At 35.5% G+C, this 22,574-nt stretch overlaps 1 protein-coding gene and 1 long non-coding RNA gene across 2 annotated transcripts; both read right to left on the reverse strand.

Annotated features, from left to right (window-relative positions):
• Positions 1-10,493: 10,493 nt before the first annotated feature.
• On the reverse strand, positions 10,494-14,092 carry LOC140810567 (thioredoxin-like protein CITRX2, chloroplastic). The gene is made up of 4 exons (XM_073168414.1): positions 13,828-14,092; positions 12,947-13,069; positions 10,954-11,034; positions 10,494-10,669 (listed from the first exon to the last, which is right to left on the reverse strand). The coding sequence occupies exons 1-4, from the start codon at positions 14,014-14,016 to the stop codon at positions 10,553-10,555; spliced, it is 510 nt and encodes a 169-aa protein (XP_073024515.1). The 5' UTR covers positions 14,017-14,092; the 3' UTR covers positions 10,494-10,552.
• Positions 13,157-13,740, reverse strand: LOC140810568 (uncharacterized). The gene is made up of 2 exons (XR_012113262.1): positions 13,533-13,740; positions 13,157-13,316 (listed from the first exon to the last, which is right to left on the reverse strand). It is a non-coding gene; the product is annotated as an uncharacterized lncRNA (long non-coding RNA).
• Positions 14,093-22,574: the final 8,482 nt, after the last annotated feature.

A 22,574-nucleotide genomic window follows, 5' to 3' on the forward strand; every position in this document is an offset into this window, starting at 1 on the left:
TAGCCTCATTAATTGCTGCATCCACTTTCAATCGCCTATGGTCCACCTGTGGTCTCTTCCAACGTGCCAAAGGAGTTGACAGGCTTCACCTATGACCAGAATTCAGAGATTCTTGAGCCGATTGGTAATCACGAAGCAGGGATTCACTCCATTCTACATCCAATCGATCAGACCTGAGGCCCCTATCATGAAGAAGACGATTTCTTGTTTGCCAGACAGCCCATGTCCTCATCACAAAGGTCTCAAAATCAGTAGTAATAAGCACATCTTTCAACCGCAATAATATATCGATAAGGCCAAAATATTGGAGAGGCTTCAGAGCGTCATGAACACCGTATCCTTCCAACTTCGTTTTGCCACCGGACACCAAAAAAGAGCATGGCAAGTAGAGTCCATATGATGGTGACATAGTTGACATGAGGCCGAGACAGGAACATGATGCGCCATCAGATTCGCTTGAGTCGGAAATATATTTGAGAGAGCTCGCCACCAAAAATACGGACTTTAGACGGCACAGACATTGACCAGAGAAATTTCCACCACTTTTTAGATTGGAGATCCGAGCTATGAGTGGGTGGTTTATAGAATCCAATGTCAAGTTTATACCCATCTTTCACCGAATACTTCCCTTTTACATCGTGAAACCAGTTTCTCGAGTCCCCAGACGACCTTTTAGCTATCAGAAGTGCCATAACGTCCTGGACGATGTAGGAAGGAAGAACCTTATGCAACTGGGTTTCATTCCAAGCTTCATTCAAAATCAGTGTGTTAATCGTTTCAAGGTCAAATTGGTACCCCGAAGGTCGACTCAGGGACTGGATACCGGGGACCCAATGATCCTGGAATGTTGAGATTTTCTCGCCGGTACATACTCGCCATCGGAGCCCCTCTTTAAAAGATGCCTGCTCCATAAAAGCGATCTCCAGATATACGAAGGATTTGATCCAAGAGAAGCATGCATAATGTCCTGGTGTTTAAAATATCTTGCTTTGAGAACACGTGCCACTACAGATTCTGGTGCACTGATTATTCTCCACAGTTGTTTTGCTAGCAGAGCTTTATTAAAGGATACCAACTGCCTAAATCCCAAGCCACCCATACACTTAGTGACACATAATGCTTGCCAGGTTTTCCAGTGCATATTCCTCTTCCCATCCTGCATACCCCACCAGAAGTTAGCACATTCCTTCTCTATTGCATTACAGATGGCCTTCGGGATATGAAAGCAAGACATAGCATATGTGGGAATCGACTGGAGCACGGACTTGATTAAAGTTTCTTTCCACCGGCTAAGAAAGTCTTATGACCCCATCCTTGCAACCTGGTAACCACCCGCTCAATAAGGTATCTGAACTGAATCTTCTTGTGTCGTAGGGAGAACGTCGGGAGGCCAAAATATATCTCATGCCCCTGGGTAATAGATGGAGAGCCTTTGTTTTATCGACTGAGTTATTGCCTCATCAATGTTGGGACCGAAGGATAGTGAGGATTTCTCAAAGTTGATAAGCTGGCCTGAAGCCTTTTCATATAGCAAGCGACACCGACGAATACCATCGCACTCCTCAGCTTTTGCCTTAAAGAATATTAGGCTATCATCTGCAAAAAATATGTGAGAGATAAGAGGGCCAGATGCAGCAATGCGCACACCTGTTATCAATTTTCGAGTTTCCCATGATTTCAGAATAGACGCCAGGCCTTGGGCACATAGAACAAATAAGAATGGAGAGAGCGGGTCACCCTGACGCAACCCTCGCTCCGGACTCAGACTGCCAATGATCTCGCCATTAAGTGCAAAGGAGTATTTAATCGAGCGAACACACCACATCACTTTTTCCACCCATGCTCGAGCAAAGCCTAGTTTCATCATAATCTGTTCCAAGAAGCTCCACTCAATGCGATCATATGCCTTACTCATGTCCAATTTCAAAGCAGTATATCCTTTCTTCCCTTTTTTCCTACTACGGATCCAATGCAGAGCCTCAAACCCGAGAATAATATTATCAGTGATCAAACGTCCCGGAACAAAGGCACTTTGGAACTCATCAACTGTATTTTCATAATCGGCCGAAGTCTATTTGTCAGGGCTCGGGCAGCAATCTTGTAACACACATTGCACAGGCTAATTGGGCGGAAGTCTTTCATAGTCATAGGATTTTTAATTTTTGGGATAAGAGTTACAATGGTTTCCTTCCAGTCTGCAAACTGCTTCCCTCCATTTAGGGCTTCCAAAACTGCCACGGACACTTCCTTGCCAATTTCCTGCCAGTATTTTTGGAAAAAGAAAGCCGACATATCATCCGATCCAGGAGCTTTATCCGGGTGCATGTCAAACAAAGCTTTTTTGACTTCCTCAGCCGAGAATGGTGCACATAGGATCAAGTTCATTTCTTCAGAGACCTTCGGCACAATGTGATCGATGACCTGGGACGTGACCTGGTCCGAGGGGTTAGTCGACAAGAATAAGTTGGAGAAGTAATCTAAGACAATCTCCGCCATGCTGCCTTTATCTGTACACCAGTCTCCATGAGAAGATACCAGCCCAGTGATCAAGTTTTTAGCCCTTCTACATGATGCACATATATGGAAGTACTTTGAGTTTCTATCCCCATTTGCAAGCCAGCTCGCTCTGCTACGTTGTTTCCAGTATATTTCTTCCTTGGATGCTAGGATCTCGACCTCTTTCTCTAGCCTCTGAATATCCAACGCAGAATCTTGCCACTTGTCATGAGCTTTCAAGCTATTAAGTGTGCCCCTTTTTTGTTTGAGTTGTTGAGGTATGCAACGGAATCGGTCACCTGCCCAATCCAACATGGCTTTTTTGCAACATGAAATGCGGTCATGTAGACTTAGAGAAGCCTCCAGCAAGCACCAGCCCTTGGCAATTACATCCGAGCAATCCTTCTCAGTGGCCCAGTGTGTTTCAAAGCGAAACATAGAATTACGAGGATAAATATGCGTAGCATCTCCTTCGAGTTCCAAGAGGCTTGGCCTGTGATCAGAATAGTAGTATTCCAGAGATTGAGCTCTCGCTGTAGGGTATAGTAGTCTCCATTCAAAGGTTCCAACATAACGATCAAGGCGCTCAAAGATAAGCTCTCCTTCGGGGCGTCTGTTAACCCATGTAAAGAAATCCCCACTTCCATGTAGATCTTGAAGGGAACATGTATCAAGGGTATCCCGAAAAGCCAGAGTCTGATGGAGAGGCCGCAGATTGCCTCCCTTCTTTTCTGTATCAAAACAAACTTCATTAAAATCACCGCCCACCAACCATGGTAAACTCCTATATTCCGGCATACCATGAAGTCGAAGTAAAATATCCCACGACATATATCTTTTGTTTGTGTCCGGGTTGCCATAAAAACCAGTAAATCTCCAGAGCTTCTTAGAGTGTCTCACTGTGCAGTCAATGTGACCCATTGTATACGACTGAATTCTTATGTCGAGCGGATCTTTCCACATGAGCATCAAGCCTCCACTTCTGCCAAGACAATTTACGACAAACAATCCCAAAAATCCAAGTACATTCTTTCACCATTGACATTGATAGTCCCTCAATTTTGTTTCAGATAGGAATAGGAGGAACGGGTTCTTTTCAGCGGCAAGTCGCTTAAGTTCCCGGAATGCCCGTTGGTTCCTAAGCCCTCGAGCATTACAAACTATGATATTTGTTCAATTAAAAGTCTACAAAAATCTCTAGGGTATGTAGAAGACAATTTTTGAGTTTCTACAATTGTACCTATAGTCTTATGATTTTTACCTAAAGAATTATATTAGAATAATTGGAAATCCATGGAAATATTAGATACCTATAAATTTTTGTAAATTTTTAAAAATCAAGTTTAAATAACAAGTGACTTTTAAAACTCTAGAAAAATCTAATTTGAATACCACTAAATTTTTATAGAGTTTGTAAAAGTCTATATCCAATACCTCTAAACTTTTAAACTCTACAAAAATCCATAAAAATAATTAAATTTTCAAGATTGAATACACCCCACCTAAGACTGTATTATAGGGGCTATGATTTGACTTGTTTATTGAATTCATGGAGGTGATCGAGTTACGAGATTGAGTATAGTTATGAAATATATAGGATCCATTGCATTGTAGTCAAGGATTCAACATTTGCCTATGAGCGTGGATATCTTATATAAATATATAATAGTGTATGAAATATTTCGTCAGAGCAATATGTGTGCTTTAGATAGAAAGGGTTCTCTAGTTGCACACGAGATCTCTGACATGCTTCACATGATTATCGAATCTTGATCAACCCTGGACATACCAATGGTTATAGATTCAATAGGAATATATCATATGAAGAGACCATATTGTACACTATCTATATTTGATTAGTTCTTGCAGAAACCATCGATGATACATAGATAATCATGTGATGATTCTACTAGACGTTCTTGCAATAATTCAATGAATCCAATCAAAAATTAGTTTTGACATTATTATGCTTAAGAAATTGATGCATAGAATGAGGCTAATTATGTGAGTCCAAATAAAAAATAAATGTTATTTTAAATTACAATAAGCTGTAAATTCACAGTTAGTTGTATATTTGAACCATTGAGGCTCACACAAAGTATTGATTTACATATTCTCGTTGAGATAGTCAAATTGAAGGACTTGAATTTGGCTACTGGAGTTTGGTATAATCAAATATTATTAGCTTATAAAAGAGTTTATAAGTATTTTTTTTTTTTGGAAGTTTGAGAATGATAATGCTAAAAAATAATACGACTGTCTAATTTATGTGAAAGTATTCCAAAACTGGCAATTGCCCTAAAAGTATTTAGTGGGTCGAAAATCAAACAACATATCATAATAACAAGCTATTTATAGGCGTAACATCGTGACATCGAATTATTGATCGGGATTATGAAATGAATCAAAAGTTTATTATAATACATGTGGAGAGCAGGGATAATAACGTGGTGGTTTTGGCCTCGTGATATAAAACTCGGACTAGGCGGCCACCTCACCGCACTGAAAGGCGACCGCCTGACCACACTGAAAGTTGCTAGGTGTCGAGCCTCGACAGCAAGGGCGCCTAGGCGGACCTAGGGGGGTCTAGGCTGTCCTAGGAAGGTCTAGGTGATCCTAGGAGTTTAAAAGTTCTTTTGAGAAATTTTTTTGGGCTTTTAATTTCTGAAGCCTAATTAAACCTAGAACATGACAAAAGAAAGAATTATATGTTTCTGTTTTTAATTTTTTTGGATTGAAAGCCCAATTAAAACCACAATTTTTTTGGATGTGCTTACCCTAACACAACACTCTCATCTTCTTTGCCTATCTACTTCTGCACACATAAGAAAATCAACCATGCCTTATATGTAATTTTTTTATTTATTTTGATTTCTCTTGCATTTCATATTATCCTGATCCGCATTAAACAGGAGGAATGAACTAGGTGTCAATTGGATTTTAACAAAATTTGGGCTGAAATTTATTCTAAGAATTATTACAAGTATCTTGATAACGTGTAATCTATCTAGCGATGCTTAATCCTCTCCTAAGCGACCTACGCTCTAGGCGCTGATCTAGCACCCGACTAGTGCTTAGCGAATTTTAGAACATTGGTTTGACCAAACTCGAGACATATATCACCTCACTTTAAGCCCACCCCATCCACTATCCATAGGGTATAATCCGAATTGGGCCCATTGAATCCACTAAGCTTTTTTATTTTTATTTTTAAATTATAGTTTTTAATGGTAGTCACTATGCAATAATAAAAAGTTTAAAGATTAATAAATAATCAAAGTCGTTTCTTATCTTCATATTAATAATATGTTGTAACAAAGATATATTATCATATTTGAAATATATTAATTTATATTCAAATAATAATAGTAATAAATTATAATTATATATTTTTTATATTAAACATATTATAATAGCACATAATTATTTAAATCCTAAAGTATTATGAACTACAATTAGGATTAATATATTTATTATTTAATATAATTTAAAATATAATTAGATTATCAATAATATAAATGCATATTGATATAAATATATAGATATCTATAATAGGTGGGGCACGACAGGTTCATTAAATACCAAGACCCGCCTTGGACCCGCTTGTAGACCAATTTCGGGGTGGGTTTAATAAGTAGCCAGCAGTGTTTTTATAACCGGACCGTTAATCGAACCGATCAAGCCTTAAAAAATTGTTCAACCGGTTCGACCGGATCAATAAAATTAATATTTTATTTATTTTATATAATAAATAAAATAGTAAAATATTGATTATTTATGTTTTATAGTTTTTACTTAATTTTTAAGATGAAAATTACAACAAATATCTAAATAAAAATCACTTTTCAAATTCAAAAATCCAAATTACACCTAACATGTAACCAAATAGTGATGACCAAGTTTAAGTGCCCAAGAAAACATCAAGTTTAATTATACAAAAAAGTAGCAAACATAAAGACCGGCCGGTTTCCGGTTCCTAAAGACCGGCCGGTTTCCGGTTTTTCCGGTTTAACCGGGTTTTCACCGGTTTTTTCCGGTTAAACCTGTTTTCCGGGTTTTTACTTATCTCCGGACCGGTCTGGAGGCCGGTTCGCGGTTGAACCGGTCCGACCGGCCGGTCCGGTCCGGTTTGGAGAACATTGGTAGCCAGGTTTCGGGACGGATTTATTACGAGGATGGGGTTAAATTCCCTTTGGGTAATTTGATTAATTAGAAATCTACTTGGCATTGTTTGATTAGGAAACTCCATGTTTACTCTATCAAACCATTCATGATCGTGGTGTCATCATAATTCTGACTGACGATTAGATATTGATAATGTGATAATGGTACAAAACTCGTTATTATGATGTAAAATGAAAAATCAAAATTTCCAATATTTCATTTTTTGCAGCTACCAATTTTGGATTCCTTCCTAAATTTTAGGATTTTCCCACAAATTTAATAGTCATGCCACGGGAACCCATAATCCAATATTTATGTGATTCTCAATAGTTCAGAGATATAGCTAGTCGTGAGTTCACAGCTAATGTTCTTCGAAATAACATTTGTCTTTTATACGGGTTTACCCTTGTTAGACACATTCTATGCATCAACTCACTGATCATAAAAATATCATAACACATTTCTTACTACACACATCAGATCATGGTAAGATTGTTTATTCTCCACTGATCCCCTAGATATTACTAATAGTACCTTGAAGAACTAGTAGATTATGATTAGGTATAATGATGTGACATATATTTGAGTATTCATAGCGTCATCGTGTGTGTAACTGGAGAAACACTTTCCCCTAAAGCACATCTCATATTCTAGCTAAATATTACTTACATTATTTACTTATCAGATTACATCGGTTATCCACACCCTGTAAATGTGGTGAATCCCCGACTACAATATCGACACTTATGTATGTCAAAACTACATCCAATCTCGTCACTTGATGACTCTTATAGATTTGATGAACGAGTCAAAGTGCAGCACTAGTACATAAAGCTCTATATTATTCAGCGTCAAAGGACTAATGGTTTATGATCATAACTGAGGACTAATCCACATGATAAGTGATAACCACTTGAAAAGTCTAAGGAAGGGTTGTTCAACGACTCATCATATGAGCACTCATCCGCATTATTGTACATATCCATACTCATACCAATGAAACATGGTGCATAACATCATTGATGCTAGTCTCGAACTCGAACGACTTTTATCTTTATTTTAAGCTGTTGATTCGACTAGAAACGAGTTTAAAATATAAGGTAACTAAAATGTATTTCATGATCGACGTGACACATACAACTTCATCGTATCATAGTATATTTAAGGTCTTTATCTATTCAACTTGTATAAATATACGTATAAAGTAAATGTCATAATTTGTTATTATTAAAATAAATATTGTTTATTACATAAAGGTCAATAAATCTAAAGCAATAGATTGGCCTACTGCGGCGCTAACTCTAACAATCCAACATTGGAATTGATTGAGGAGTTCACGAGGAGATCAAGAAGGGGAGATCTGTTCGCAGTGATTTAAAAGAAGAGTTATCTCAGCTTAAAGACCGGAATAGTTGGTGTCAATCCCAAACATGAATTGTTCGGAGGTATATTTCTTAAATTCCATATTGATGTTTATTAATATGCATGAATTGATCACACGAGCATCCAAATATTTTATATGATAAAATACAAAAAAAAAAATTAAACCTCTGTTGTACATTGGATGCGAGATACACGATCCCCAACAGTTCACAGATGCTCTAGGTTGATATACTAGATTAGTTACACTATATACTTGCCTTGAACTTGCCATCCTGTTATTATCTGAGTATGATTGAACTCTTCAACAGACAACTTCTTCTCTTCTATGTAGTGGTATATTCCTTTCTTCATGTTGATTCGGGATTGTAAACATCGGGCGGTGAGATTTACCGGCCTTCGAACTCCCCAATCCTTGATCAAGTTCCTCAAGTCTATTGCTCCCTTGGTTTATTTCCTTGTCATTTGTGTTTTGTTCTTCCTGGGTGGATCGGTTATGTTTACCCATGAAAGTCTTGAAGCAAACAAGAGCAACATCAGACATTGCTTGTGACGTCTCCTCCAACCAAATTCATAGCAGCCAACTTTTCTATCAATTTTTTGAAACTTGAGTGTGTGTAGCTGAAATAAGACCCCGATGGGCGATGAGGATCTAACTCCTCATTTTATCATTCATCATTAGGTTGCTCTGGAATTTGAGTTTTGTCCTGGTTTGGCTGAGACTCCATACTTCTTGGATTGACATTCTCTTTCATTCTTGGAAGGAATGTTACTGTTTTGACTGGGCATGCCAATTTTTGTTTGAAGAAAATCGGTGTAATATGCAGCATGTCAGATGCAAATGCACCAAGTTGAGTGAAAATAGTAAATATTTAACATCTAGGAATTCAATTGACGTAGGAACCAAATCTAATTGTAAGTTTACTTGCACAAAAAAATATCACGCTAAAACAAAAATTGAAGGAATATAAATCGAAGAAATAAACTCTCCGAATATGTGAGAATTCTCAACATAAAAAAGTATTGTAAAGTTGTTGAAATCTGGGATGACAAATACGCACGATGCACGAAAATGAACTTGAAACTGACTAATGCTTAAATATCCAAGATTGAAATCTGCATAAAATTTGTTGTTTTGAGCAATATTGTTCAGTTGTCTCTTTATCACTGTTTGACACATTCAAACTCAAGTGGGTCTCATGTGAGACCGTCTCACGGATACTAATCTGTGAAACGGGTCAAGCCTACCCATATTCACAATAAAAAGTAATACTCTTAGCATAAAAAATTACGTTTTTTCATGGATGACCCAAATAAGAGATCCGTCTCACAAATTCGATCCGTGAGACCGTCTCACACAAGTTTTATGCCCTAAAAAAATTTCAAATCCGTGTGAGACCGTCTCACACCTTCCTGTATATTCCATCGGCTGCTAATCTTCTTACGATTAATTTAATTAATGGGCTTGGTCTTGGGCTTGCACAATATTATTGGGTTACACGATTTTAGCCCAAATACATATAGAAATATTTTATTTGATTTTTGGCTTCTATTTTAGTGAACTTTGTCTGTCTATATTCAAATTACATTGAGAATTTGCTTTTTCATATTTTAGCACAAATAAACGGAAAATCGAAAAAAAAAAATTGGTTATTTTTACAAATTTAGTAATTCTATAACTTGTTTTTAATTTATGATATTATACTTATAATAATTCTAGTCCACAATCAAATAAAATGTTCACCTAACTTCTATCGAGTGTCAATTACTAATTTTTTCCAAACCAAACCGAAATGCATTGTTTGATCATAAATAATCAATTATTTGATTTGATATGAAATTTGGTAAAACAGATAAAATATGATATATCTACAATCGAACCACTCCTTAGTTAAACACCCCTAATACATAGCGTTTATTTATGGGGACATTTCCAGAAGGCAAAAACTTGTGTTAGACGGTCTCACGGGTCGTATTTATGAGACGGATATCTTATTTGGGTTATCCATGAAAAAGTATTACTTTTTATGCTAAGAGTATTACTTTTTATTGTGAATATGGGTAGAGTTAACACGTCTCACGGATTAGTATCTGTGAGACGATCTCACATAAGACCCACTCTTTCCAGAATTGTTAGTTTGACTATAAAATAGAAATAAATTCTGCTACACTATTTTTCTTCTTGAATTTTATTTATGAATTAAAAGATCTTAGAAAAAGGGAGATCTAAAAAACTAACCATATGATTCTAAGAATTGCCAATTTATCTAATACATTTTGACACTATTTCCCAAACATCGTATAATTTTGGTTTTGGAAAAAAACATAAGCAACTTCAATGATCGAAATTCAGTCTTGTCTTTCATCTGCATGCATGAAACATGAAATATCATTATGGACTTAATAGATAACAATCTTCTCACCAGAAACCTGTTCTTAAATTTTTTAAAATCTCGACTTCACGAGGACGAGGACTGCGATGATAGCAAGGAGGAACGTTCACCGTGTCATTTCACAATTCATTATCGATTATATCACGCATCATCTGTATCGGGAGGAGCCCTTCTGTTCTAATAGCGTCTTTATTTGGATCCGGACTCAGAAAATACAGTGTTGGTAATCCTCGAACCTGCAACACATTATATTGTTTTCTTATTCTATACTTTCTTCGTGATCTCAGTTTATGAAGACAAACTATTCAGCTATGTTCTTCCTGAAGAAGCTATGCTATATAACCACACGTTCAAACGGATAATTCATAAGAACAAACGTAATTGATAAATAAAAGACGGCACACCTTCAGGAATTTCAGCTGAACGATTGAAGAGTAAGTCATTTTCTAACAATATACTTTGATAAATGGACAAACTTATGCAGTTAAGAAAAACTCATTACATATAGTAAGTAGAGTACCTGCATGTCACGTGCAAATTCATATTCGTCGTCTGTATCAACCTTTACGATTAATGCGTTGTTTTCATATTCAACTGCAAGCTGACGTACACGAATTGACAGCAAAATCAACTGAAGATCTCAAGCATCATTATCAAGAATATAAACATGTTTAATATGCCGTTCTCAAAACTAGCAGCCTGAAAGTTGGCAATTTTACTCTCTCTGGGCATTGCAGTAACAACATGGGACAATTGCTTTTTCTCCACAGTTTTTTTTTTATTTTAGTCTAAAAATAAATGCATAAACCATTGATTGAGTCAGGTCCACATGAGGTTTCTGGAGAAATAAAAAGTAAATTTATCTATTTTTTTTTTATTCGAGTCTCAAAAACCATGCATAAGCCATTGATTGAGTCAGGTCCACATGAGGTTTCTTGAGAATTAAAAAGTAAATTTATTAACCCAAAACGAATTCAATATAGTGTGGATATATAACTGTCCACGTTAAGAAAAGGTCAACACATCGACGAGAAACAACGAGAAAACACAATAACTAAATGCACAAGAAATTCTGGTCATGGTCGAAAATTTGAACTTCCATAAGTTATGAAGATCAAACTGGTCTGAATTTTCCATGTACAGCAGCCAAATACTCATATCTGCTCTACAATATGGATTGCTTATGCAAGGGTGTTTCACTCCTTATTTAGCAAACACAATGACATGGCTAGAATGCAAGGGGCTATCAAAGTAATATACACAACCAAGTAATCACGTGGGAGAGAGCATGTTATGTGAGCGGGATAAGGATCGAGTTATGAGCCGATGGACACAAGTGTAGAGTGTTGTTTATTCTTGTTCTTGGCTGTTTCCTTCCGTATCTACCTATTTTGAACGAGCGTTTGAGGCTCGATTGAGAGAACCTCACAATCTCCACAATAATGAGAAAATAAATAAAATTTAACAGCTTGCTTCTTTATTTCAATGAAAGAGTTACTTAAACATCAAGTATGAATTTTGAAAGATACAACTATCTAGCTAATGGATTGCCCCCACATGGGATAAACCTTTTTATTAAAATTGAAACTAACGGATTACCTACATGGGATAAACTCCCATGACTCTAATTGACTAAGCAACAGCTCGAAATTTCCCAAGTGTGAATTTTCGGTATTTGATATATGATGTTGTTGGTTTTGGACCGCATCACCGTGCACTCACTATGCGCTGGATCGTTCATGACAGAGCATGAGATAATGTTGGAAGTTTATAAACGATTTCCAACAAGTTCTTGAACAAGCCAGATCTGAGCTGAAGTTGTGGTGCTTTAATTAATTGCATTGCGTTTGGAACTATTGGCTTACTGAACCAAGTTTGTCTGGCATCAAGATTTTATGAACTTAAAGGTGCCCTAAACTTGCCTTCTATAAAACAAACCGAACTCCGACAAGCTATAAACAAATCAAACCCAACCCAGAAAAAAAAGAAACCAAGAATAAACAAGCACTTGTTCCTTGGCTTGCCGTGCTAGTTACACAAATTATTTCAAAGCAAAAGAAAAGATAATCAGGTGACAGTCTTAATAATTATAATTGATATTATTCTCCTGTTTCTCCATAGGCAAATTTACTCCACCGAAAATAGCATGATAAGCAACCACACCAGTGCTCCAAAGTCACAATGTTTCATTACTCGTAGATTATTAAACAACCAGTTCTGTAGAAATAAGTTCCATACGATAAGATGCAACATGAGATTATGTCAAACTTTTAAGAGAGATTCATTAATCTACGATCCAGATTCATGAACAGCGTTATTTCTAATTCAAGTATGGAACCACTTACTTCAAGCAAAAGAAATTTAGAATCTAAGAAACATGTGTAGCCTTAGAAAATGACTCTTTCCGACTAATTAAACCAACTCTTTACACATTACACACGGAAAAAAAAAACATAATGAAACATAATTCAAGATAAAATTGTTTGCTCATATCAAGTAGAACCAAAGCATACCATTTCCAGTTCTTGAGCCATCAAAATACAAGGACCACACCATGTGGCATAAAAATCGATGATAAGTGGCACTTTTCTCTCCCCCTTCACCAGCTCTTGAAGATCATCTGCGGATATCTTTTTCTGGAAAAAAAAATCAAAATATTCATATAAGACAAACACGAAAAATAATGATAATATTTGATGTGGGAAATTGCCACTTCAATGAACCTGGCACCTCTAGTGAAAACTAAAAACAAAGGGATTAAAGATTTACTCGACCCAAAATCAAAGGGATTAAAAATTATATTTTTAGATTAGGCTTGGTAACTGAAAAGAAAAGAAAAATAAAATTGATTTTAGTGGCATCTTGAAAGTCTTTTAGTGGCATCTTGAAAGTCTTTTATATTGGATACAAAAAAAAAAAAAAAGGCAAAAACTTGTGTGAGACGGTCTCACGGGTTGTATTTTGTGAGACGGATCTTTATTTGGATAATCCATGGAAAAGTATTACTTTTTATACTAAGAGTATTATTTTTTATTGTGAATATAGGTAGGGATGACCCGTCTCACAGATTGTGATCCGTGAAACGATCTCACATGAGACCTACTCAAAGAAAAATCTAGCAAAATCGCACTAGAAAGCATTTATTTATGTTCAAAAAAAATTAAAAACTCCGAGATAAATCCACCATCTTTTTCTGCACTCCATTCTCCACAACAACATAATTCACTCCGCCCAACAGCCAGTAATAAATTTTTTTAAAAAAAGAGCAAAAAACACAAAATCCCAGAACCAAAAAAGTAAAAATGGAAACTTTACATTGAAGAAGTTAAAAATTCAAATAAAAACGAAATCCCATATCAAGAAAAAAACGAAATGAAAAGGTGTAGATAGATACCACAAGATAGTCATCACTGATATATTTCCCAGCAGGGGGTTTACATAACAGCCTTCTTGAAAATGTTAGAGAAGAGGGTCTGTCCCTAACGTTGGGATAGAAAAACAGAGTACTGTTCGGTCGACGGGTATTGAAGGAGAGGGGGAGAGATGGAGGTGAAGTGTGGAATGAGAAGATGGCAGCTTGCATTATATTGGAGCAACGAAGGAGACGAGTGTGAGATTTTGCTCGGATAGGTGGAGCCGTGGAGGTTTGGATAAATTCAATACATTTCCATACAACCCAAAAACAGGAGATTTATATTATTAAAAAAAAAAGGAGATTTATATTATAAAAAAAAAAACAGAAGATAAATGGAATGGTCGTCAATAGTGGAGAATACATAAAAGAGAAGAGAAGATGATTTGGAATGCTTTATTAATCATTTGAGATTTTTATTTATAGAGCAAATTTACAGAGTTTGAATAGTTGATAACATGATAAAATATAAATATTATCTGGCAAAAACTTGTGTGAGACGATCTCACGGGTCGTATTTGTGAGACAGATATCTTATTTGGGTAATCCATGAAAAAGTATTACTTTTTATGCTAAGACTATTACTTTTTATTGTGAATATGAGTAAGGTTGACCCGTCTCATAGATTATGATCCGTGAGACGGTCTCAGATGAGAATTACTCATCTTGTCTCACCCTTACATGATTATCGAATCAACAAATTATTTCTAAGAGATGTTGGGCTTAAATGTTGCCTCGTTAAAACTTTATCAGTAAAACCCAATGAGAAAAAACTGAACGAAGGAAAAAGAGTACAATAATAGATACTCCTTATGATCTCAATCATCTAAGATCCTTCAACTGATGTATCCTTGTCTTTTGCACCAATTTCTTAATGTTGAAGTTGGCAATACTTTTGTGAATAAGTCGGCTATACTGTCACTTGAGGGAATTTGATTGACGCCAATATCACCATTTTTTAAGCTCATGTGTATAGAAGAAATTTGGTGAAATATGCTTTGTTCTATCATCTTCGATATAGCCTCCCTTTAATTGTGCAATGCAAGCTGTATTATCTTCGAATATTACTGTCGGGCTATCTTTGGTTGTTGGCAACCCACACGATTCTTGAATATGTTGTATCATGGATCTCAACCACACACACTCTCGACTTGTTTCATGCATTGCAATGATCTCATAGTGATTTGAAGACGTCGTTGTTAAGGATTGCTTCACCGACTTCCATAATATAGCAGTGCCTCCAAGTGTGAACACATAACCTGTCTGTGATTTAGCTTTATGTAGATCAGAAAGATATCATGCATCTGCATATACAACCAAAGAAGAATTCGATTTTGTTGAGTAAAATAATCTCATATCTGTTGTACCACAAATGTAACAAAATATGTGTTTTACACCATTCCAATGTCTTCGAGTTGGACATAAGTTATATCTTGATAAAAGATTAACAGAAAATGCTATATCTGGACGAGTACAATTTGGGAGATATGATATTGCCCCAATCACACTTAGATTTGGTACTTTTGGACCGACGATTTTTTCTCCATTTTCAAATGCTTGAAAAGGATCTTTGTTAGCATCAAGTGATCAAACAAATATTGGTGATGCTAATGGATGTGCCTTGTCCATGTAAAAGTGCTTTAATATCTTTTCTGTATATGATTATTGATGAACAAAAATTCACTTTTGTAAATGTTCAATTTGCAACGAAACAAAATTTGTCTTTCTTAAATGTTTCATCTCAAACTCATTTTTCAAGTAATTGGCAGTTTTATTAAGCTCTTCTGAAGTGCCAATAAGATTTATATCATCAACATATACTGCCACATTTTCAAAACCCTAATATTTTCTTTTTATAAAAGCGCATGGACAAATAGTACCATTCTTTGTGTACCTTTTTTTCAACAAATATTCACTAAGACAATTGTACCACATGCGACCAGATTGTTTTAATCCATATAAGGACATTCACACACACACACACACACATATATATCAAGACTTTCTGATACTATTAACCTAATTAGGAATCGAAAAGTAGTTGCATCCATCACAGGTGAATATGTTTCCTCATAGTCAATTACATGTCTCTGCGAGAAACCTTGGGTTATGAGTCAGGCTTTTATCTTACAATTTCACCATTTTCATTCCTTTTTCGTACAAAAACCCATTTATATCCTACCGGGATTGCATTTTCAGGTGTTCAAACTACAGGTCCAAACACTTTGTGTTTTTCTAATGAGTCTATTTCAGTCCGTATGGTCTCCTTCCATTTTGGCCAATCATATCTTTGTTGACAATCCTTTAACAGATTGTGGTTCTGGTCTTCATTATGTATGAGGTCAAGAGAGAAATTTAGGACAAAGACATTGTAAACAATAGTATTATTTTGATCCCACAATTTTCGAGATGAATATAATTTGTTGAAATCTCATTATTTTCATGAGAATTTGATTCTTCGGAAATAATATTATTTAAGTTTAGCTCATTGATTTCTCTTACTGCATCATCCAAGATTGTTTTTTCTGGAGCTTTTGAATTTTCTTTCTCTTGTACCTTTCTTTTTCAAGGTACAATATTTTTATAACCAATTGGTCGACCACACATCTGCGTATTTTAGATTCATTTGCAGGTTGAATAGTAGCTGGTCTTACGGGGACATAAATTTTTATAGGGGCATTCTCTATATGTATATGTGCTTTTGTCACATTCTTTGAATTAACAAAAATATCGGGTAATTGATTTGCAATTTTTTGCAAGTGAATGATTCTTTCAACTTCTTACTCACATTGATTATTTCGAGGATCATAATGACATAATGTTTTTTCATTCCAACAAAACTTTTGTTGTTCTCCGAGATACAACTTTATTTCCTCTAGATTTGGAAATTCCAATTCATCGAAATGGCAATCTGCAAATCTCGTAGTAAACAAGTCTCCGGTTAAGGTTATAAATATCTAATAATAGATGGTGAATAATATCCCACATAGATCCCAAGTCTATGTTGTGGACACATTTTGGTTCATCGTGTAGGTGGGAGAGGGACTTGTACTGCACAACCAGATACTCGAAGGTGAGAAACATCAGGTTCTCGACCATAAGCAATTTGTAAGGGTAAGTATTGGTGATAATTATTTGGCCTGATACGAACCAATGATGCCGCATGTATTATGGCATGGCCCCACGTATATGATGAAAGTTTTGTTCTCATCAGTAATGATCTAGCAATTAATTGTAAACGCTTAATAAATTAATCTACTAAGCCATTTTGTATATGAACATGAGAAACTGAATGATCAACTGAAATCTCTATTGACAAACAATAGCCATTAAATGTTTGCGATTTAAATTCAGCAGCATTATCAAGACGAATTGTCTTGATTGAATGATCTAGAAATTGAGCTCGTAATTTAATAATTTGCGCAAGTAATCTAGCAAAAGCTATATTTCGAGTTGAAAGCAAACTAACATGTGAACATCTACTAGATACATCAATTAATACCATGAAATATCCAAATGGTCCACATGGTGTATGTATAGGCTCACAAATATCTCCATGAATTCTTTCCAAGAAGGTTGAGATTACAACATCAACCTTTGTAGGAGAATGTCTTATAATTAATTTGCCTTGTGAACAAGCTACACATGGATAATCATTGTGTAAAAGAATCTTCTGGTTCTTTAGAGAGTTTTCATGTGAGTTAATTATTAATTTGTGCATCATTGTTGCCTCAGGGTGGCCAAGTCGATAATGCCATAATTTGAAGTCAGACAATATGCATAAACTTTAAATAAAATACTAATGATTCAACATGAGTGACTCTGATACCACTTGTTGGTAGAAATACAAATAAGTCTAGAATTCGTCATAATAAATCATAAATAATTAAATTGTAAACTAGAACGTGATAGGGCGCGGTCCGGGTACCATAACCAATATATAAATAGTGTATATCATTATCTTATGATATTTATGTTTTAGTTCATCATAAAAACATAAATTACACCGAAATGTCTACGACTTAAAATACTACTGAATTTTTTTTAAAGTAATGACCAAAACCATAACCATATAAATCTAAGGAAAATTCGAAACCTACATTGTATAAAAACCATCCAATGACTGAATAAAATAACCGCAGTTATCAAATCTTTAAAATGTAATCAATCTCAATGTCTACTGTTTTAAAAGAAAAACTCAAACATGTTACCAAAAATCTGTCAAATCAGCAGTGTAGTAAAATTCATGAACATTTAAAAATAAATTTAATCCATGTCTCAAAAATCATATTGTGCGGAAGAAATGCAAGGTCCTCGGGTTTTCATGTGCACCTCCAGCTCAGCCTATTCAGCGCCTCCAGTCTCTTCATCCACATGGTCACGTGCATCAATCACATCTAGTGAGTCTAAAGACTCAACACACCTGAACCGTTATAACAAGTACATATATATATCATGCAACTGTGAAAAACACTGTAACCAAAATAAGTTTCGTGATCTGTCAAAGCATAAACATAAACATATCGGGTCATATCAAATCATATCATATCATATCATCACATACATATTAATTTTCCTTTATTGAAATTAGATCATTAGTTGTACCTTTCGTATCAGCTCTAGTTCGATGGATCTATCTAAATATAACAGTGGTACCCGACGGCGGGGACATCAGCGATACTCTCACCCATCAACTGGGCCTTGACCTTACATGTACGTGTTCGTATTAATCACAACCAACTCACCTTCTTCAAAACATATCATCATATTCATCACTTATAAAATTTCATGCATATACATACATTTTCTTGAAAACAAGCATGCAACGTATTTTCAGCATTTTCATAAAAATTTCATATTCATATACAATAAAAATTTTAAGCATGCATTTTCAGTATCAGGGCGCTGCCAAAACCACTAACTTGACTCGGGTGTAAAATGACCATTTTGCCCCTGAAACCCTAATTTGACCATTTTACCCTTGGACCTTAAAATTTCTACCTGAATCCATCCAAACTTATCAAAACACATAAAACATACTTTTAATCATTTCTTAGACATAAACTCGAGCTCATGCATTAAATCTATAATGTGATTTAAAACTTGGACCGAAGTCCTGGTTTTAACCCAAATCAACTCGAAACTTAACCATAGTTCAAAGGCTCCTAACCTGTGAGGATCCAGAATTTCGAAGCAAAACATGTAAGTAATAAAACTCAAAATGAAGTTCAAAACTTTATGCTTAGTTATAAAACTCAACTTTAAACTTCAACTTTTCAGCTAACATTGCTCGAGAAAGTATCTTTAAAGCTCGAGACTAACTAAGAAGGGGATCTATACTATAAGAAAACACAACAATGGAAGAGTCATCATCCGAGGAGTAAAACTCCAGCTCATGAACTCAAGATTTTAGCTCAAGGAAGCTCATCTCTCCTTGTCCTAAAAAAAAAAATGGAGTTAGGAGAAGAATCAAAGGTTTGGACAAATTTATTATGCAAGAGATGACCATTGAGTTAACTAGGAATGAAGAGCAACCGAATTGGGAGGAACAAAAAGCTTTCTGGGGATGGTGATCGAATGATAAGATCGAGGATCAAGAATTTACAATTCCTTTTGTTTGTATTTCGTTTCCGCAATTTTGATGTAATTTTATTTTGTTGTCATTGTAAAGACAATATTTTGTTATATGAAAAAGACTGGTTTTTGGTCATTTGCTACGAGGCTGAATTGTTTTCAAGTAATTGTTAAACAATGTCGGATGTCACCGACGCCTCGGTTTTGGGGATGACATTTAAATGGTATCAGAACCGTCAGGTTCATAGTCCCGCTGAGATTTTGATAGACAAAATTTGACCTCAAATTTTGGCAAAAACCTAGTAAATCCTATCTACAGTAAACTCAACCATCGAATTCATTAATATCTTATGTCGTCATCTCAAAATATCCTTCGAAATTCAAAGCCAGACAATCATTCTGAAAATTCTTAGTATAAAAAAATTCCACAACTGTGCGCCCATTCAAATTTTGTGCCTTTCTATATTTTGTTACTGTTCTGATCTTTTACCTCGATTTATTCTAGGGAATGGCTGCTTCACGTACTCGTGCTCAAGCGGCCCTTCGCGTGCAACAGCTAGATAATCAAGCTAGGGAAATTGCGACTTTGAAGGTGCAACTTGCTAGAGAGAAACTAGAGAAACGTGAACTTATCGAGGTCAGAAACATACTGGAGACGAACGTGCAGCGATTCACTCATCATCTGGACTTGCCTGAGAGCCAACTTCTTCAAATACCTGCAGAGTCAGCTCGTATCGAGCACTTAGTTACACTGAACATGGACTTGCTAGAGAGAGTGGAGATAGAGAGAGACCGTGCTACTCAAGCTCGTCAGCGTCAAGAAGGGTTCAAAAACAAACAAGAACCATATCAACTTGATGGCCACATGAATTTGTAGCTTATGATCGAAGCCAAAGCAACAATTAAGAAAAATTGTCGCTAAATGTATAATTAAACTATATATTTCATTAAATCAAAAAAAAGAAATGAAGTTTATATAATTGAAATAGTAAATATTATATGGTATCTTAGAAAAAATTGAAATATATTTTATAAAATAACCAACTTTGAAATATTGATAGAACTATCCTGTGTGGTTCAGATAATATATGAATAAAATAGGAAGAAGAAATATAATTATAGTGGTATTTATTGTTGTCTAACAACCTAGATGAAAAGAAAGAAGAAAGGATTCAGCTCAGAATCTACACTTTCAACAGAAGCCAACTTCATAGCTTACAAGATCTTCGGATCAGAGTTTCAATCCTCAGTTTACAGCACATAACTTATTCACTAGAAAATTGTGATCCCACATCCAGAATACAATATTTAAAAACAAACTGCAGAAGTTTGATCTCAAACCGGCATCAAATGGATTTAAGAAACTTCAAGGTTTCATCAATGTGGAAGAAGAGGAGGAACAAGAAGCTTTCTGGGGATGGTTGAAGGATCGTGTGCTGGTGCCTTTGAAGGCATTTCAAACAAAATATTCTTCAATGAATTGCAATAGCTCGTGTTCTAATAATTTTAACACCGATGAATTAAATCGAGTTTGGTTAAAAACCAAGCAGAAGTAACTCGAAGTAATTCTTCATGAAGAATACTGTTAAATTAGAAAACATTTTAACTTACGTAAACCGAATAACTGAAAAGCAGGGGATCAGTTGTCGCATATATCAGTTCAGTTTTGGCAAGAACTGAACCGATGGATGCTCTAACTGATCAAGTCAGTTTGAAAACAACAGTTGATCAGTTAAATACACAAGATATGTTTATGGATGTTCGGAGACTTCAACTGCTCCTACGTCACCCCTTCTATCTTCTCAGGTAGGATCCACAAGAATACTTTGATTTATATAATTACTTGTAAAAACCCACTCCGCTAAGGACTTACACTACTGCCTCAACTGAACTCCTAGCCTAGACTGAAAGCAGCACCTTTCAACCAACGCTTCTTTAACGTCTATGTGTCAAAGACTACATACACAAGTTTAACGTCTTCGTGCAAGACTGTATATGGGTGGAGGCAGTGAGTGTGTGTGTGTGTGTGCGTGTGTGTGTGTGTGTGTGTGTGTGTGGGGGGGGGGGGGGGGGGGGGAAGACTGAACAAAAAATACACACTGAGGGAAATCTGCTTGTAATCTAAGCTGATAACATGTTTAAGTGTCCCTCTGTGCTGATTGCTTCTTGTAAGCTAATATGCAATATGAGAGCCCTATTTCTTTGTATCTTCACACACACTTTCTGTTTTTAGTCTTCACTGATCTTGTATTTATAGGAGGGAAACTTGTAACGTCCCGAAAATTTGAAGAACCACGTGAACCACATGCATGCAAGTTATTAAATTCTTTGTTATTTTATTAAATTCTTTTAAAGCATTAAATGCATGTTTATTTCATTATTTTGTGTTTAATTAATTTGTGCATTGTATGCATAATTTTTGCATGATGTGATTGATTCACGATATTTTAAAAGTTCACGCACTAGGTTTTTTAAGTTGCATTTCACGTCCGAACGAGGAATGGAGACCGGAGAATTATCAGGAAAATTATTTTTATTACACGATTATTTTTTATTAATTAATATAAGATGTTTTAAATGTATTTTTCAAAATGGGCTTTATTGGGTATTTTACCCGCATGATTTTATTTTTATCATGTACATAAATTTTAACGAATCGGGGGACGCTTTGAGGGTTTGGCAAATATTTTCAAAAACTTTCCAACACGAAATATTTTTCGGGAGTGTTTGGATTTATTGGACCTAATTTTAATCTTGTTGGGCTTAAAATCCTTTTTAAACTTTTAATTAGCAACTTAAGGCCCATTATCTTATTAATTAACTACATAATAAATACCTAAGCTCCACTAAACCTAACACCATTCCTCCCCCACCAGCCGACACTCCTTTTTTTCAGATTGGTTCTCTCGGTTTCAGCAAGAATTTTCTCAAGAAAATCTCGGCCACTTCATTTCTTGCAAAAAATAATTCTTCTGGCGCTCATTCTTCGATCTTATTGCATAAAATACTTCAAGGCATGCATGTTCTTGCATTGTGCATCATAAACGATGATATTATGTGTAAATTTGTGTGAATACATGTAAAATTTTTGGTATATGTATGTGTGATGGATCGGTGACAGGTTTTGTGCAAAGTATTGCATTTTTTAAGAGATT

Source organism: Primulina eburnea, chromosome 13 (assembly GCF_022965805.1).
Source record: "Primulina eburnea isolate SZY01 chromosome 13, ASM2296580v1, whole genome shotgun sequence".
NCBI lineage: Eukaryota > Viridiplantae > Streptophyta > Magnoliopsida > Lamiales > Gesneriaceae > Primulina > Primulina eburnea.